General features: G+C 41.1%; 1 protein-coding gene across 1 annotated transcript; it reads right to left on the bottom strand.

Annotated features, from left to right (window-relative positions):
• Positions 1 to 1,600: 1,600 nt before the first annotated feature.
• Positions 1,601 to 18,654, bottom strand: LOC114567314 (PDZ and LIM domain protein 3). Its single transcript, XM_028596380.1, has 7 exons — positions 18,345 to 18,654; positions 11,633 to 11,784; positions 10,453 to 10,537; positions 10,144 to 10,331; positions 5,554 to 5,681; positions 3,528 to 3,639; positions 1,601 to 2,083 (listed from the first exon to the last, which is right to left on the bottom strand). Exons 1-7 carry the CDS (start codon positions 18,435 to 18,437, stop codon positions 1,894 to 1,896), a joined length of 948 nt encoding a protein of 315 aa, XP_028452181.1. The 5' UTR covers positions 18,438 to 18,654; the 3' UTR covers positions 1,601 to 1,893.
• Positions 18,655 to 20,104: the final 1,450 nt, after the last annotated feature.

The raw sequence follows: 20,104 nt of genomic DNA, 5'->3' as shown, positions 1-20,104 counted from the left end.
TTGGAATAAATAACACTTCAAAAATCTTTTTTAGAAAAGTCTCAACATAAATCCCGGTTTCAGCTCCCGGAAATCTGGTCACCCTACGTTAAGGGTCTCTAAACCCACGATCTTCCAGAAGAGTTTGATTGCAATTGCAATCAGCTTGAATGTTGTGCGATTCAGTGCGAAAATGAATGGAAACCGTCTCAAATTATATACCAATTATTTACCAATTTGACCGCAAAACAGCATTTGATGTCATTACGCACAGGTTTTTATTTGCTTTAAAGCCGTTGGATGGAAACACACTTTCACCAGCTTTATTCGCTTGAATTTGTTTACCTAACTTCAGATAATTCGATTGACAAGTGGATGGAAACTAAGCAAGTGTGTTCCACAATTCTTTTTTTTTGACAACATGCCATTATTATGGCTAAATAAACTGCTTCTGTTTGTAGCCTGCACAGTTTGATGTTTACAGTTAAGCTAACGTAGTAATGGTAGTCTAATATAAACACAGCATGAAGCTGCTGAAGCTGTTGAAGCGGTCATCATTTAAAAGCCACCTTTCAAGTATCCAGCAGGTGAGTAACTCATACTAAACAACAACAAAGTGTAGGTCAGCTGCTCGGTGAGGCTATACTTAGGCACAGGGGGATCACTAAAGTCAGCAGGTGTTATCCTCGGGGGACCATGAAGTGTCTGTACGAAAATTCATTGCAATCCATCCAACAGTTGAGATATTTCAGTCCGGACCAAAGTGGTGGACTAACCAACCTACAAGTTGAAATGTCAGAATTGAAAAGGTTCATACATGTTTTATTGTCTCTTTGATGTGCTTCGAAGGACAAATGTGTAAACTAATCAGGACTGCTGCACATCCACTTGTAAACATGCGATCCCTCTCCCTTTTATTTCTTCTTATGGCTATTTACATGTTAATACTATACTTAGGCTGGGTTATTCTGCTTATTTTTTGGAACAAGCTATTTCTCACTAGATTCATAATATTTATTATTAATGCTTTTTCCTGTTAAAGGTCCCATGGCATGAAAATTTCACTTCATGAGGTTTTTTTTAACATTAATATGAGTTCCCCCAGCCTGCCTGTGGTCCCCCAGTGGCTAGAAATGGCGATAGGTATAAACAGAGCCCTGGGTATCCTGCTCTGCCTTTGAGAAAATGAAAGCTCAGATGGGCCAGTCTGTGATCTTCCCTTTATGATGTCATAAGGGGAAAGGTTACCTCCCCTTTCCCTGCTTTGCCCGCCCAGAGAATTTGGCCCACCCATGAGAGAGAGAGACATCATGGCTTTGTGAATGAGCGAAGCATGGCAGTTGGTCAAGGCCACACCCCCACCCTACACCTTGACCCCCCCTATCTCCTCCTCAATAGCATTTAAAGCTACAGACACAGAAATGGGACATCCTAAGGAAAGCTCATTGTGGGACTGGCTCTAGTGGCTATAATTCTACACCAAGGCTGAATTTCAGGAAAGAGACTCCCGATACAGTATTAGGGGACCACTTAGGCCTATATAAAAGAATCCAAAAGCAGCATGTTAAAGGACCTAAAGGTGTTGCTTTCTTCTCAAGACTTCAAATACAGATGCCATGAGTCACTATTAGCAGAGGTCTTTATTGGAAATATAAGCTATCAAATTGTGTAGAAACTGGCAAGATGAAAGTGGCAAGTCTCTGTGTGTTTTGTAGTCAGTGCTGCTGGGCTCTTTAAACGACCAGGCGGAGAAAACATCATACGGTTACATTCAGCGATTAAAGTCTATTCTTCTTATCGAAATATTATTTTACACAGAGACAACATCAGATAAACAAGTGCAGATAACACATAGAACAGATGTAGGACATAGGAGTGTCTGTTTGTATGCGTGTCTGAGTGTTTGTTGTGAATCTATGCAGAAGGGAAAGTTGTGATGAGGTCATGTCCCTCTGGTGGTCTCATTCTAGCGCGAGCGTGAGTCTCACAGTACAGCTGCCCCTCCACAAAGAAATAGCCCTTCTGTTTGAGGTTGACGTCACAGTCTGAGCACACAAAGCAACCAGGGTGACGATATTTGTCTCGTGCTTTCACCACCGTCCCGCTGTAGCAGAAAAAACAGAGAGGGAGATGTCAAAAGCAAAGAATAGTCTATGTGTGTAGGGTTGTAGTAATAGTTAAGTATGTATATGTATGTGTATATATATATACACATATACATACATACATACATACACACACACACATAAGTATATAGTATACTATAATAATCAGGGCTTTAAATTTACTTTTTTGATCACCAGCCAAAATGGCTAGTAGATTTTTAAAGTTACCAGCCAGTCAGAGTTTTTCACAAGTCAAATTTTTACTAATTTTAACAAATTTAAAATGACATTACTACTTAATTTTAATTCACCGTTGCGTTTTTCGTCTTTGTTTCAGCGTAGCTAGCAATTGATACCACCCACTCTAGGCACGTAGCCAATAGATGATTGTATGACACGTCACAACATAGTGTTCATGGGAAATGTAGGATTAGTACTACAAGCAGTATTGCCAGATAAGCAGTTAAATTTGTACCCGCATTCGGTGGGTTGGCGGGTGTCAATTTAAAGCCCCGATAATAATAATACACACTCCACACTCCATAAGTGACCTGAAAGCAGCACATAGACTGCACCGATTTTCAATGGGATTGTCTAATTTTTCAACAGACAAAAACCTGTGCTATCACAATAATTGTGTCTACAGAGACCGCGTTTTTTTTACAGTGTGTTCAGGGGACAGGCAGCTAGTGGATAGTGAAGAGATGTTTGCTGTATGTGACAAAAAATGTTGTAGCCTAAAAAATGCGTTGCATCACTTAGAGCACCTTTAATGTATTAGTCAATCATGATAATGCTTATGACTAGAACTGGTGTATAAACAGTTACTTTAATGAATACTTGATAACACAATAACTCATAAATATAGGCTATCATATTTAATTACATTGTGTATGATTACATTAATACACAGTTGAGCAAGTGTTTGCAATGTGTTTTTAAGCATGTCTTAACTATTAATACCCATGTACAGTAATTCACAGGCTGATTACAGATGATTGTGAATGCATATGATTTGTTATGTGGCAATACTTTTTAAAATTTACATTAGTTAGGACTTGGAAAATGCCTGGGAGATAAACTACAAAGCTCTTTATAAGGATGTATTTATATATCATCAGAATTTGATTTAGGTTTATGTGGTCAATGAACAAAATGATTCCTATATTTGTAAAACAATGTATTTGCATAAAAGGCATAACATGTTCTGATTTCTGTTATGGGTGTGTTATAACGGCCCTGCAATAAGCAGTACTTTATGAAGCTTATTGCTTATTTATGTTCAGAAAAAAAGGGGTGTTACTTCATTTTATACAAGCTATAGTTTGTGTTGTTGTTGTTGTGGACTGTATTGTTCCTATACTGTTCTCCACCCTTTGTTTGTATTGACTCATGGATGCTCTAAATGTGAATCACAGATGATTTCTTGCTATTTTTACTCACACAATCCCATTCCCACACTTGTCGCACACGGGCAGTTTCTGCAGGTTTCCTGTGGGCGGAGTTGGCCGGGTTGTGGGAGCTTTTACTGTCCTGGTCACAATGGGACGAGTGCCTGCCCACATGGGAGAGAGACCACTCAACAAAACAATGCTGTAGATATACAGGAGCACATGAATAAAAACAAAACACTTCAAGAGTAATGAGGCAGGGACACTTTTAGCCTCTTTAATCTAATTTAAATTTAATCGAATTTACTGGAATAATTGTTTATGCCACAGTTAGTAGGTCGACAAATGTCGTTCAGGTTGGTCATAGGGTTCCTCTAGCCTGGTTGACACCAGACCCTTGTCAGTTGTAACTGAGAGTGGGTCTGGGAAAGGTTCATTCACAGCTCATTTCCAAAGGGGTGTCACCAACGGACGCCGCTCAAATGCCTCTGGGCGCAATTGGATAGTCGTAAACCAATCAGACCAATGACCCGGGTGACGTAGCGTCGACAGCGGCATCAACGGGTGCGCTTCGGTGGCCATCATGAATGTAAACAAAAAGCTGCTTGCCGTCGCTGCGCTATCGTCATCGTGTAAAGCCCGCCTCAACGGTTGTGATTGGTGCCTCGATTTGGAAAAAGTGCAAATGGGCTTGAATGGGCTCTTGGCCAGACGGACTTGCAGAGCAAATCTCAAATTTGCCAACTATCTACTCCAGCTGTAATAACTCCTAATGTAATGTAGTATAATTTAATTGAATCTTTAAATACAGCAAGAAACAAAATAAAAATAAACTGCATCTCATGAGACAATTGCAGTAGTATTGCAAAATAGTTTTAAAGGCCCTGAAAACATTTCTTCAAATCTTATCACATTAAGTAGTCATTAGTAAATAAGCAACAAAGTAAAAAAAAAAAACACATTTAGGTATAGAAATCTACTTTTTCTCTCAACTGAGCCTCACTCTCTTCAAACCCCTGAGAAGAGTGCAGAGAAAAAAAATGAATTCAAAAATCTCTGTGAACTGATAAAAGCAGCCTGCCCTCCCCCAGACAACAACCGTATGGGTTGATTCTGCATGCAGCTGGAACCACAATTATGTTTATAGTTAGGCGGCGACCTCTCGTGGCTGTGGTGATAACCGCAAGACCAAACAAGGAAATGAGGTGGTGGATGAGTCAAACGAATACAGGACTTTCACTCAGAAGACAAAGGTTCGTGCCCCATGTGAAACCAAAATAACCTTTTTTACGGACTGTGACGCTAAACATCAGTGACCTGTGACAGACTGGGATCAAAAAACGGTCCTGGCATTTGCAACCCACCGGCCCTATTTTTGTCAATGACCTAGCTTGGAAATTAGTAACTCTGCCTTCCAAGTGAATCTTTCCACGCACCTCGCCGCAGTACAATCTTGAATATCTGTGGCTGCAAGCATAAAATAACTTAATCAAAATTAACCAAAGACATATTATCAGTAGTGGCCCATAGGGGCCCATAGGGGGGCGGCCATTCTGGCATTTGCCCAATTTCCAGATGGCCAGTCCGTCACTGTCTGTGTTCCTTACTTATTTTAGTAGTTTTACATGACTAATTTAAGCCAATCCCTGATGTTTTACTAATTCAATTAAGTATTTTTGGTTGCCTAAACTTAGTTTTGTTTCACAACGTTTACTACGTGTTTAAAACTGCGGCCGTCATGTTAAATAGAATGGTCATATGATTACAGTCCCATGATTAAACTGCCACCATGCAGCAGTAAATCAAACGGCATATTGTGTTGCTTTGGGAGTCTTTGAATCAACCTATAAAGTCATTTAGGTATGAGGATGTGTTCATGCAGAACCCATAACTCCTAGTAAAAAGCTGATTTAGAAAATGAATTCTCAAGGCCTTTAAAACATCTGTGTGTTTCCGTGATGAGGTGTTGCATCTTTACAATAAAATTACAAATGTTTCTCTGCACCGGTAATCATTTCAACCCCTAAGATGTTTTTTGTGTAGTGGAGGTAATCGTCTGGGAAAGATGAAGAGCTCACCATCACTGTCAATAAATTCCTGCAGGGCTTTGAAGGAGCCAGACTGCCGAGGCTCCTGGGGCTCCGCCTGGTCGTTCTGTAACATCTGGTACACGTCAGAATCCTCGATGCTGGTCAAAGTCCTGTGGCTGAGCAACACACACACACACACACACACACACACACACACACACACACACACACACACACATACAATACAATACAATACCTGGTCAGGATACAAACACAAATGCACATTCTACTATCCGTGGTGGAAGAAGTATTCACATCCTTCACTTAAGTAAAAGTACTACTAGCACACTGTGAAACTACAAGTTAAAGCCCTGCATTCAAAACCTTATTTATGTCAAGGTATGTGAGTATTATCAGCCAAATTTACTTAATGGCATGAAGATTTCACTTTATGAGGATTTTTAACATTAATATGAGTTCCCCCAGCCTGCCTATGGTCCCCCAGTGGATAGAAATGGTGATAGGTGTAAACCGAGCCCTGGGTATCCTGCTCTGCCTTTGAGAAAATGAAAGCTCAGATGGGCCGATCTGGAATCTGCTCCTTATGAGTTCATAAGGAGCAAGGTTACCTCCCCTTTCTCTGCTTTGCCCGCCCAGAGAATTTGGCCCACCCATGAGAGAGAGAGACATCACGGCTTGAAAACAAGCAAAGCATTTCAGTTGGTCAAGGCCAAAAAGCAGCATGTCATGGGACCTTTAAAGTCTTAAAAGTCAAAGTACTCTGCAGAACAATGGTGCTCAAATGATGTTTTTGGATTAAAGGTGCTTTAAGCGATGTTAGGTGACGTTACTTCTTGTTGACGTTTGAGGTATTTTCAAACAAAACGAGACTAGCTCGCCCCTCCCTCTTCCTCATCCCGTCCCCTCTTCCTCCCTTCCGCGCACTAACCCCCCCCAACCGCCACCCCTAAATCCTTCTGGTCGGTTATTGGCTGGAACGCTGGTTGTTATGTTTTGTGGTGCAGGTTGGCCAGGTTTTTTTTTGTTGCCATTTGTGGAGCCTGGGCTGTCTACAGAGACCGCGTTTTTTTTACAGTGTGTTCAGGGGACAGGCAGCTCGCGGATAGTGAGGAGAGGTTTGCTTTATGTGACAAAAAATGTAGCCTAAAAAACGCGTCACATCGTTTAGAGCACCTTTAATATTACTGCTGCATTAATGTGTGTGTTGCATTTTACTTCTGTAGATGTTTAAGGTTGTGCTAATTTTAACTCCTTTATATTCCTTTGGGTTGTTTAATCTAATGCATCATATTCTATAAGATCACCATATGTTTGTAGCGTTGCTGTCCTGTGAGAACTGCATATCTCTTCAAAAAAAAAAGTTACCTTTTCATGAGCTTAGAAAAACAAATTTAATTTATTATATCATTACTATTTCATTTTCTTATGAAGTAGGAGAATATAAACCACATTTTAATCACCAAAGATATGTGGTTTCCATGGGACAGGAAGGGTATGAAAAACTGTAATCTGAAAAATATTTAGTAACTAAAGCAGTCAGACAAGAGTAGAAGTTATAAAGTTGCGTCAAATGGAAATACTCAAGTACTTAAATAGTAAATGTACTTAGTTCCATTCCACCACTGCCACTAACTATGACACAACACTGCTTTGGTCTATAGATTGCCATACTTTATGACTTCTTTTTCCCAGACCTTCCTAAGTCAATTTCATTCATTCATGCTAGTGGCAGAAATGATGTATTGCACTCTTAACTGCATTACCCTGAGTTTTTTTTTTTTTAAACTTGTGGTGAAGGAGAGCAGGTGAGAACAACCAGCTGGAGATTACAGAGCTACAACATAGCGCGTCAACCTTAAAAGGAGAAAAATGCTTTGATGCTAAATGTGGGATGCGGAAGAAGGTTCATGGGCTGAACCGAAAGGAGGACAATGAGTAAGGAAAGAGGACGGGTTTTGCTGAGTTTTACAGCATGCTGATTCTACAACATGCCCTTTTTATACAAATTGTAACATTTTTTCATAATCATGTTCTGCTAGTGGTTATGAATACATTACAATGAAATACATCTTTACTTTTCCATGTAAAGCAGCCTAGAAGTGATGCAGAGCGAGTCTATTTTGTATCGGCCGACATGACTAGGTGTGTGGCTTATTCAGAATGTGTGGTTATGCCATGGACAGATTCATTCCTGTGGGCTGTGTTAATATATCCTCAGTGTGACACACCATGTATCAGGTACCCTAATAAAATCCACATGAGGGGACGGCTGAAAGCTAACATACTGTAGCGCATCTGTGGCTGTGTTAAGCTACTCAGCTGACACATTCAAACAACAAACTGAGTGACTGGGAGACTCAGGAGGAACAGGTGGACTTCAGTGAATGTGTGTTATTAGCCCTTTCAGGCTGTAATGAACATTAGTTATACACCAGAAAACACAGCTGGATTACTTTGCTATTCTAAGATCTATTTGTATATATTTGTTTCAGTTTCTGTATTATTATTTATTCTTATTAATGTTCAATATGTTTGTTTGTTTATGTATGCACCAAATACCAAGGCAAATTCCACGTGAGTGTAACTTACCGTGGCAATAAACGCTTTTCTGATTCTGATTCTAAGGTACTGGTTAAAAAGCTATTTCTATTAAAACAATTAGGCAATTAATGAGTAGTTTAGTGATAGAATATTCTAAACTTGGATCAGCTCTTTTTCAGAGATTTTGTCAGACAAAACAAACAAAATTAGTTTATTCTACTATTCTCTATAATTTTATAAAAAACTAATCGTTGACTTGAAAAAGAAATCATAATGAAAAAAAAAAAAGGCCAACTAATGTAGTAGCAGGCTAAAACGCTTATTATATTCAACATGTGAGCAATGTTAGTCGTTAGCATGATGACAAATGTTAGCATGCTTGCTAGTAAATTTTAGAAGTAAAGGACAAGTGTAAATGTATAAATTGGTCACGGTTAGATGAGTTATTGACTCCCCTGCGTCTGGCAAAAAATAGACTGATTTGGCTCTTTGAGATATTTTTATTTTAACCTACTGGCTCAAACACTGATAATACAAAGAGTAGTTTTGCAGTGTTTTGTGCAACGCATTCTCATGAACGGGTCCATATGATATCGTACAAAAATGTATGCACACCAAAATGTATGATATCCTACAAAATTAGGAGACCGCTGGCTGGTCCGCGACGCAGGCTGGCAACGATCTCCATGACGGCGAGCGGCAGTTGCTAGTTGCTGCTACAGCTCTTCGTGACGCTGGCTACAGACCTCCGTTGTATCAGCGGTAGATGGTGGTTCAGTTACCCTAAAATAGCACCGTGAGCTGCTGGTCGTTTCTGCGGATACTAAGGTTAAATTTAGTGCACAAAACAGGGGCAATTCTAGGATCAGACCTTTAGGGGGGCTCAGCACCTAATGAGAATGTGACACGGATAACCCTAACCACTAAGATGGAACTAAACCGGACACTTTATAAGTCACAGTAATAACGACCAGTTTGACACAATGTTGTAACATTCAGCAATTTTTGTTGCTTACGTTTCAATTTGGGTTCTAATCTGCGCCATGGAATTACCAACTTCTTCTCTGGGGACTACCAACGTTAAACTTGCTCTCCCTCTGACAGATTAGATAGAGACTCAGCCAAAGGCGAGAGTCTGGCCCAACCTCCTCCGATTGGCCAAAACTAACAGACAAGTTCACAAACTCTCAGTTAAGCTCTAAAATTGATTTATAAAAAAAAAATTTAGAGGGGGCTGAGATGAAATTTGAGTCCCCCTAAAAAGGGTCTAAAATCACCCATGCCACAAAATATGACCATTTTGCAGCGACGAAAATTAAGATTAGGCACCAAAACAACCAGTTACGATTAGAAAAAAGATTGTGGTTTGAATTAAAACACTCCTAGGGAACACACATTTCCTCGGTGAAAGGCGAACTAACTCTGCACTCTGGCTTGAAAATCCTGTATGTTAACTGCGTTCTTATACAGCGGCCGTCAATGTAGTGAATACAGCAAAAAAAATTAAAAATAAAAACGTGGAATGCTTACGAATTACAGTGCTTAACTTTTCGTACTTTTGTGACAAACAATATCCATCAGCTATTTCTTTTGTAATAATTGTGTATGGCAAAATGTCATTTTGGGGCCAAGTGCGTCAGATGACTTGCATTTCCAGTTGTGGCCACTATGGCAGAATGAATGCTAAGCCTAGCGCTGTTCCTGAGGGCAAATTTCATGTACCCAGGGGCGTCAGACTGGGGGGAAAGAGGGGACTGAGTACCCAGGGCCCTCATGTGAGGAGGGCCCAAAAAGATGCTAGAATAAATAGCTGTGGATGCGGGGAGGGGCCCATAGAAAATGCCTTTCTACAGGGTCCAGAATTTTGTGCTACGCCCCTGCTTGTACCTGAGACCAACACGCAGACAATTGAACAGGCTGAATGACTAAGTAACATCTCTCAAGCCATATTGCTATTTCTAACTATTAGCATAATTAGTGTATAAGACTCACAAGGGGTTATTTGCTGTATGGTGCAGGGCTTTGAAAAGAACCTGACTGCCATGTTTTAGCTGTGGATAAAGTGAGAAGTGTCACCTCTCAGGCTTGGGTAGAACCAGGCCTCGGATCTGGCCCTCCATGGCGTCCTGGATGTTGCCTGAGGAGTAGAGGCCTATGGGGGTGTTGTAGGCTGAACTGACCACCTGATGCGTGTCATCGATGTTCGCTGCTGCAACAAACGGCTGAGCTTTCCGGTTGTGAGCGATGCCAATAGGTTTATATTCCTGTAGAGAGACGAAGGAAGCAAGGACATTATTGAGACAATCGTTTGATAATGATGTGAAAAAAGATATCTACCATAATCCTTCAAAAACGTGAAGTCATTTCTCAAACACGCTTACGAACCTGATGTTCTGCTTCCAGGTTGATTTTATATGGGTGAACTTTACCCTCCTCCACAGCTCGTGGGGACCACAGTCTTGATCCATTCCTGGAAATTAAGAACAGATCCTGGTGAGAAGGTCACCACAACATGACTGATGAACTGACTGTTGAAGGAGTCTTTATTTTTTTTGAGTCTGTGAGTGTGTGTGAGTTGTATAATCCCAACCTATAAAACATCAAAACTAAGGTTTAAAACTTCTGCTCACATGTTGGCCTATTGGATTTTTATTTAATTTTTTTACTTTTTGAAGGGGATTGGAATCGTATCCATATTGAAAAGGTGAAAAAACTGAGTCAAAAAGGCACGCTTTTGAATACTGGTTTTAAACTAAAGTATAGATGGTGGAGGTAAAGCTACATTTGTAAAAAATGATAATGCTATTGTGGAATTACATTTTCATTTTCACATTTACATTATAATTTTTATTAAGTCCCCTATAGGCTTCCATAGTAACATGAAGATTAGGATGTTGTTCATACTGGACCATTTTACACCATTTAGAACATTTAATCCAATACAACTCGTGCTGTCATAGAATTGAATCAACAGCTGTCTGATACAAAAATGGAAGAATATTGGTCATTATTGTAGGGCTAGTCTTTATCCATGACGTTCCACTTCCGGGATTGCTCTGTTCCCGTTTCACTCTTTTCGGCCCGATGTCTGTCACCTTCCTCTTTCCTTGCGTTGGCATTCTAAACTCCGGTGGATTTCTGAGGACTATGGTTAACTGCTCCTCAGATCTCTGCAGGGTAAATCCAGACAGCTAGCTAGACTATCTGTCAAATCTGAGTTTTCTGTTGCACGACTAAAACAACATTTTAACGTACATATGTTCCACCAAAACAAGGTCCTTCGCGAGACTATTTTGCAGCGGCACCGTGGCTCTTTCCGGTGCTTAGCACCGCCCGTGACGATTGTGATTGATTTGAAGAAATGGCAATAAACTAGAGCACTTTTTTCTCCCATCCCAGAATGCTGTGTGGACTAGCCAGACCTTCCTCGGCAATGCTGTGGAGGAAGGTCTGGCAAAGCGAGACTATTGCAAGGCTAATGTATTACATTTCATTTTACTGTGCAGGTGTAGCCTCTACTGTGTGCACCACCTGTTTGGGCATGCTTTTTGTGTCTGCATATAACCTTTCAACAGTAAGACCGAGCCGGTTGCTGGCCTCTTTTATCTTGTTCTGGGCTTCACAGTGCAGCATGTCTGTGGCTGGGACTCCCTCGATGGCCAGGATGACATCACCGGCACACAAGTTGGCTATAGCGGCCTTACTGCCAGGGGTGACCTGGAAGTGAGGAAAAGGAATACATAACAGAAATACAGACATTTTATTTTGATTCCTTTGCTAATTTATTTCCCATATGTACATTAAGAAAGCAGAGGAACTGATGATTTCAAAAAAAAGAAAAAGAGCAGATAAGCCAGTTCTCTTGATTTGCTTGAACACCCGCCCCCGCCTTTTTTTTTTTTTTTTTTACATTACTGAATATTAGTTTAATCCCTTGAAAAATAAAACCATAGAGAAATATGTTCTAAATTTGTGTCATTAATTTTGAGTTTGAACCACAAACAAAAAAATGCCTTGCTCAAATTCGATGACTGATGGGGGTCGTGAGAAGTTTGGGACCTAAAAACAGGGTCATAGGGCAGAAAAGGTATTAAAGTGATTTTGATCCTGTTAGGTTTGTATTAGATATATAAACACATAATGTTTGCTTGCCTTTGTGGCAGATAAGATTCCTCCTTTCATCCTGCCGACAACACCAAGAAGTTTTAGCCACTTTGAGACTCAAAATGGTCACACAGGTTGGAAAACACTTGATTAGAGACAATCAATTCCAAAAATGATAATAATTGTACTGTGCAATATGCGAGTTAATTGGTTGCAGTGCTCAATTGTATTTTAATAGTGACTTACCGGTCTGTCATTTTAAAGAGGAATATTGTTCATGCAATATATATCTACTTCTTTGGAATCACGTCTCTTATCATGTTTTTCTCTAATCTGTGTGACCTCTTTGAATCTCAAAGTGGCTAAAACTCAAGAATTTCCTGGGGGTGAAATCCCCCCGACGCTACAAACTATCCCCCACTCCTGCTACACCATGTTGTGTGAAATTGGCATGCATCTCTGATTTTCTCAAGTGTCAAGTAGTTCATTCAGTTTTTATTCCACAGACCAAATGTTGGAGGTTTATATCTTGCCATTTAACTACTATAAGTCTTCTAGCAATAAGGGTTCCTTGTATTTCCATTAAGGCAGAGATGTTGCCGGTTGGAAGATTAAGTCATTGTTAAGTTCTTGTTGTTGTTAAGTTTTCCATTAGTGTTTTTTTTTTTTTCAATTTATTAAGTGTCCAACACTACAGATATACAAAATAAAAAAGAGATTATACTGTTCTTATAACACGTTATTGCCATTAGGATGAATCCCAAAGCAATATCTTCTAATGTAGTCAGCCAGAAAACAAAAAGCTCTGCCTTTTCACTTTCTATCTTTCTATAAATCCCATTTCAGCAGTCCAGTCCAGTATGTACAGGTGGGTAGCCTTGTGAAAAGTTTAGGTCTGTTCTCCATCACGGGCACTTCATCTTTTAATACACAACTCAACCATGAGGCCCCTGGTTCATGTTCCCCCGCCGGGATCACAGCTTTATTTGATTTTCTTTTTCCTTTCTCTGAGGCTCACCTGGCCTAAATAATCCTGCGAAACACAAAACACAGACTTCACTAAGAAGCCCAACTATTCAGTCAAAGTCATAACAGAAATAAATAAAAAAAAACGGCCGTTCATGACCTAAATCTGCAAATGTTGCGCCACAAGCGCTCTGCCAGACACAAACTGCTCTCCGAGATGCAGATTGCCCTGGTTGGTATGCATGTGTGTAAACTGCCCGTCCCTTGTCATGGAGATAAAGTAAACATGCGCTGCTTCCCACTAAGTGACAGCATCCAGATGGAACATACAGTATATTCTGCTGGCCAGGAAGTGATCAAGATTAATAAGAAGAGAGCCATCAGGGTCACAGAAAATACCTGAGGAGGCAGCTTCAAACCCAGCCGTACATTCACATTTCCACTTCACAGGCCATGACCTATGATCAGCCATATTGCATTACGGGACATAGGAAACTCATACACTGGGATGTTGCTTGAAACTTGAATTAGGGCATCTGCCTATAAATAACTGTGGATGAAAGTGCTGAGGGGATGTCTCATGCTGCCAAAGTGGGAGCAGTAATTTACAGTGGAGCATTTGTTGGAGTGCTGCTGTCTGACTGTATGTTTTACTGCTCGGAATTCCGTTACCTGAATCTGTGGCACAACTATGCTTTTTATTGGATTCTTTTGTTTCCACGCAGCTCAGTTGTCATGTCAAACATTTGTCTCCGTTTAAATGTCAGCCATCTTATCCTTTCTGTCTGTTTTCTTTCATGCCTCCTTCCTTCCAACTTTCCTTTTCTCTTCCTATGTTCTTTGCTGCTTCTTCTATCCTTTCCCCACTGGCATCCTTTTTTCTTCTGTCTTTCCTTTCTTCTTTTCCAACTTCAACTGATCTACAAGTGTGAACATCCCTAAAACTGAAGAGGGAAAATGAACAAACTAAAAACTAAATTTTTCTGTTCTTCCCTGTGAGTATAGTTACTTTGGATACTTAACATTTAGGTAAGTAGAAACAGTAATGCAATGCAATGTAAGAATGAATGAATTGAGGAATCAAAAAAGGAACGAGAGAATCCAGTTACAGTTAGCCTGGGTAAACCCTGACGAACTTCCGGCAAATTTGAGATTTGCTCTGCAAGTCAGTCTGGCGAAGAGCCCATTCAAACCCATTTCCAATGTTCACAAAATTGAGGCACCAATCACAACTGCTGAGGCGGGCTTTACACCAATCACAACCGCTGAGGCGGGCTTTACGTGACGACGATAGCGCAGCGACGGCGAGCAGCTTTTTGTTTACATTCAACATGACGGCTACCGAAGCCGTGCTTCACGTGCTCAGCGAACTGCAGGTCAGTCTGACATATGCCGATTTCATGCCGGTCAACTCTACAATTAACTGATACCATAAGTTATACGCGTTACAATTCTCAAAGACACACGCACACAGCACAGTCTCTTTTTCCTTTTTCTAAACTTTTACGCCGCGTGTCCGCGCTATTCTCCCCTGATTCTCCCACATGTTGGGAACGTCGTGAATTAACCTGCAACATGTCAGCTGTTTGGGAATTCTTCAGCGCGTGTGCAGAAGATAACAAGTTTGCAATATGCAACACCTGCAAGGAGACAGTAGGGTTTGGAGGGACGACACCAAAAACCAAAATCACATTTTTTTTTAGTGCATGTGAAAAGCGTCACCCGGATCGTTGCTCTGATTGGTTGAATGATTATCCAATGCGCCCAGAGGCATTTGAGTGGCTTCTGTTAGTGACGCCCCTCTGGAAATGAACTGTCAATGAACCTTTCCCAGACCCACTCTCAGTTACAGCTGAGAAGGGTCTGGTGTCAACCAGGCTAAGTTACAGTATTACGCATTCCAAGAAGTACAGCACTGGTTGAAATCCTTGTCACTAAAAGGAGTATTTCAGCTGTCCATTAGTAGACTTCAAGCTGCACTAATCAATGTTTGTATCAAAAATGGATCAAATGAAGTGTATAGTAAAAAGGGGTCGCTCTGATTGACAAACCCACAGAACTAGAACTAGAAGAGCACTCGGGGAGCGCAGACCTCCGCCAAGGCTATGCCCTTTCTCGCAATGTTAACAAAATTGAAAATAATCTGAATCCCCATGCCGTGATTCAGATCAGCTCCAAAATGTAATGTGTTCTTTCTTGGCCCTTGCTACAACCTTCCACCAAGTTTCAAAAATTGGGTCAATATGTTTTCTGTAATCTTGCAGACAAACACACAAACCGAACCAAAAACATCATCTACTTAGCGGAGGTTATTATCACCAGACTCTGCAGCCAGACTAAGTTAGCAACTAGCTTGTGAACATAGTGGAGCATTTAGCTGCTAAAGAGACCCATATTTCCCTCAGACAAAAACAGTGCTCAAAATAGACGTTGGGTGCCCAGAAACACAACTCCAAATGAATGAGTTTGCTGAATGTCTACGTGGGCAAGACGTTACTAACATTGTGTTTACAGCTTCTTGCACTGCCCCCAAGTGACCAGAATAATGTAATGTAGGTATAAAAGTTGGATACATGACAGATTCGAAAAAAAAGAATAGCCAAAAATGATGCAGCAGAGGCTAAGATACCCTTTACATCATCTGGGCCAAGCTCCAAGAGGGCTGGATCATGCGCTTCCCATAATGCAACTCAATTCTTGTCTTTCGTTAGATCATTCCTGCCTGGAAAACCACTGATGCTACTGATACTGAAGTTTTTAACACACAGGCTGACCGTTATAAATGTGTCTCCACGCTCCAGCTAAGTTAACCCTGATGACATCACCAAGATTATTTTCTCACAGACAGAAGCTCCTCCATGGCTCCAAAGGCCCTGAAGTGCTCCCCATGACATAAAGACCAAGTAAACTGATCTTGATGCGTGAACTTGGCGACGTGGCCCTTTAAGGCTGCTGTCTGCTGAAGAAAAAGATGATTATCACTTGTGTTTACTTTCCTAGGCCAGCTGGGAACACTGGCAGGTCATAAAGAGGAGGATGTTCCGGACCAAAAATGGCAGTGAAGGGAGACACTTGTGTCTAAAGGAAGTCTCAGGGTTCACTGCTGCAAATGATCCCTTCAATTTGTCTCGTAGACATTGAATGTTTTATCAGGTATATAATCAGAGCTTTTCACTTTCTTTTATTTAACAAGCCTTTCCTATACAAGTACACTTTAACACAGCACTTCTTGTATTACTGCTCGCATATCGTTTACCCTCCCAGATTCCTCCCTCTCTCTCTCTCTCTCTCCTCCTATTCCTCGTCCATCCCAGTCCTCTCTCATCACAGTGTCCACTAACACAACAGGTGTGGGGTTATTGGACGGAGCCAGTGGTTTGGAGACCAAACTATGCTTTCAGTCAGTAGTTCCTGAGGTCCTCCCCTAAATATAGAAATATAGACGCACATAACCCTGACAGAGCGGGATTACTGGGTCTCCTCACATCTGATCCTGTGTGACATCAGGGATCCAGCACACAGAGTCTGGCTGCTGCTGATGAAGACGTCACTGTTCATATTCAGCATGTTTACTCGTATGTAGGCTATGCACTTAACTGCACTGACCTTTATAGTTTTTTCCCTAACTATTTATTTAATCCCCACTTCTGTCTTTCCGTTCATTAATTAGTGTGAATAAGTGAGCTTTAGGGGTACTGGTTGGGGGATTTTGTTACCTTTGCACTAGTCTACACTATATCAACATCATACCACTTCTGGGATTTCTCCGGTGCCGCTGGAAAATCCGTCACCTTCCGCTTTCTTTGTGTTGGAATGCTAACTCCGGTGGATTTCTCCGGTGGAGCAAGCTAGACTATCTGTCCAATCTGAGTTTTCTGTCGCACGACCAAAACAACTTTTGTACCTACACGTTCCACCAAAACAAGTTCCTTCCTGGGGCTATTTCGCAGAGGCATCGTCATTGTGTCCGGCGCTTAGCACCGCCTAAGACAATTATGATTGGTTTGAAGAAACGCCAATAAACCGTAGCATGTTTCTCTCCCATCCCAGAAGGCTTTGTGGACTACCCAGACCCTCCTCCGCAACGCTGTGGAGGAAGGTCTGGCAATGCGAAACTAACTTTGGACAGAACCCGGCTAGTTGTTTCCTCTTGCTTCCAGACTTTGTGCTAAGCTAAGCTAACCAGCTGCTACATATTTACCATACAGACATCAGAGTGGTAGTGATCTTCTCATCTAACTCTCACCTAAAAAAGGCAAATAAACGTGTTAAGCGTCTCCTTTAAGTGAAAAAAAAATGTGATTCAGTGGTTTGTTGTACTTTGTATAAACAGGAAATGCCCTATTAGTTTCAGGAAATCATCATTTTCATCAACAGATTTACCAATCTGAATCAGCAGCCACAACTTTCTGAACATTTTCTTTTTAACCAAGCAAGGATCTGTCAAAAATAAATCATTAGTTCATCCAAAGTATCTGTAATTTGGTTACTGTGAGTTTACTTTAATAAAGTACAGTTATTTTTAGTTTGTAGATTTTTAGTCAATGTGTCATCTCTCAGCTCTGCCTGTGCTCTCAGTCAGTACAATAATAACAATCTGCGTGATGCTGCCTGTTGACCTCAAGCTGACGTTCACTAGCTCAAATTCATTCTTTTCATTCATGCTTTGACTCAACTGGCAGCACGAAATGTCCTGAATGTGTGGAGGATTTAAAGATAATTGGATTATCTACATCTGGAGGATTCTACCTTTCTTTTTCTTCCAAATCTTTTTTTTTTTTTTTTTTTTTTTTAAATCAGGTTTTAGTCAGAATTAATTAAAACACTGCAGGACTGTTTAGGAATAACGTCGTAACCTCACTGTGCTCATAAATTCTCCAGTCCAGTGTGTGTGTGTGTGTGTGTGTGTGTGTGTGTGTGCACATGTCAGAGTACAATGTAAGCTGCTATTTGTATCTAAGCCTCTTGCATTTCCTGTGGCACAGGTGCAAGCCAGGCCCATGCCAGGCCAGACAGACTCTTCCTAGAACCAACACTCCTGGAAACACAATGTTGACACTAACTAACCAACTAACTTAATCAAATGATCAACCAACAGTCAAGCGGGTTGAAAAGTTTTTGATCATGCTGTTAAGAGAAAAAATATTTTGAATCCTATAATACTTCTGTTCAGTTCTTATAATAGTGACATCCTGTCACTCACTCACCCTGGAGATGGTCAGGGGCTGGTTAAAGTCCTTTCCTCCTGTCAGGCGAAACCCCCAGGGGGCCGGACCGTCCAACACGACATTGAGTGCCATGAGCCTTTAATGTCTCTCCGCTGTTAGATAACAGCAGCACAGACAGTAAACTGCACGCTGCGGGGAACAAAGTAAAAGAGCAAAGGAATATCAAAGTGATGGAGATTTTGACCCATGTGGGTTGGAGCAGGGGGAGGAGAATGGACAGACCCCACCCCAGGAGGGAAGTAATTGGTCAGATTTTGGAAACTGGCTCCTGGACTGTTTTACCAGCACTTGCTCACCAGTTTTCCTTATTTGTTGAGCACTCCCCCCCTCCCTCTTCTATCTCTTTTACTACTACTCTCTCCAAATAGAAAGCAACATTTTGCCTCTTAAATCTGGTGCTACCAAAGCATCCCTCGTACTAAACAAATCCAGTTTTGGCTCCCGGTCTGCAAGTACCTACATGGACTCTTGTAGACAGAGTGAGGATGTAACCCCCCTCCCTCCCTCTTCATCGCTTCTCATCCCTGGGCAGCTCACAGTTTGGCTGGCCTCGTCTGGCTCTGGTTGACGGGCCTTGCTGCTCCTGTCCTTATTTGGTCTGGAGGCGCAGCTCCACTCTGAGGCCCTGGAGGTCCCACAGGCACATTCCAGCCACTATTGATCTGGATGGGACCCAGGACACTCACCCGTGGGCTTGTCAACAATCCAGCTTTTCGTCACATATCTCACTTTTCCTGTGTTTATACCAAACGAATGTCTCTGTTGTTTCTGTTAAAATAAGTCTCTCAAAAGATTTCCTCGAGCCTACAAAAACCTTGTTTACTGTGCTCTTTGTTTATGATCACAGTGTTCTATTACAGCCAGCTGAGGAGGGCATGTTTCCACATGCCTTTCATGTCTGCATTATATCCAAAATTATAAAAACAACAAAAGGCTTTATGTGGCGACAAGAGCACTCTATCAACAAAGTGTGACTGAGGTTTGTTAATGTATGTCTGCACTGATAGGCCTACGCGTTCGCTCTGAGTTTTTCCATCATGTTAATGGCTCACAGTGCCACTTAAAACAGTTTAAGAATCACACCACAAAATCTGTCAACTGCGTAGAGCGTTAAAATGTCATTATAGGCAAGGATTTTAAAGTGGACCAGAGTCATTGTTTGTTTCTGCAGTTACCATGGCAATAACATAACTCCCTGACAAAAAAAAGGGAAGTTGATGTATTCATTCTCAAACTTTCTCTCGCTCTTTGCAGACATGTGAGAGACATGTCTCGGTTTTATTCATACACTCGTTCTCTCTGCGACTTATTCACACCTGCAACAACATGAGGTGAGCATATATAAAACACAGTGCCTAAGCATGTACTGTAATAATAATATTATGCTAAACCTGTGAAAGACATGTACATTAAAGGCCTATTTACACTGCAAGGCCTATTTTGGTATTTTACAAAAATCATTAAACACATAGGCTACTTCTGATATTAGGCTGTCAAGTTTAAGTTTTACATGAATTTGACATGTAAACATAGTCAACAACATAGATTGTAAAAATAGTGGCTGTAGCGGACTGCCTTTTTGAAACCTCGTGTTTGTCAATTTGGCCTTCACCATTTTGGGTTTTTGAAACCAAAGCGGATGATTTTTGACGAGAGGGTGGCGCAGGGGAAGATGACGCGGCCAACCCAGTGTTGTTTATGGTTGTAAAAGCTCTGCGCTAAGCTAAACGCTAAAAAGG

The sequence above is a fragment of the Perca flavescens genome, chromosome 2 (genome assembly GCF_004354835.1).
Source record: "Perca flavescens isolate YP-PL-M2 chromosome 2, PFLA_1.0, whole genome shotgun sequence".
Classification (NCBI taxonomy): Eukaryota; Metazoa; Chordata; class Actinopteri; order Perciformes; family Percidae; genus Perca; species Perca flavescens.
The sequence above is the reverse complement of the archived record's forward strand: the minus strand, read 5'-3'. Positions and strand labels throughout refer to the sequence as shown.

Bases quoted from the DNA above. Each gene is read 5' to 3' on its own strand.
- LOC114567314 (XM_028596380.1), bottom strand. From the start codon at position 18,437: ATGGCACTCAATGTCGTGTTGGACGGTCCGGCCCCCTGGGGGTTTCGC. The intron at 10,538-11,632 runs GTTATATGCAGA...CTTAATTTCCAG, and splicing joins CTCGGTCTTACTGTTGAAAG to GAATGGATCAAGACTGTGGT. The intron at 10,332-10,452 runs GTTCGTAAGCGT...GTCTCTCTACAG, and splicing joins ACCTGGAAGCAGAACATCAG to GAATATAAACCTATTGGCAT.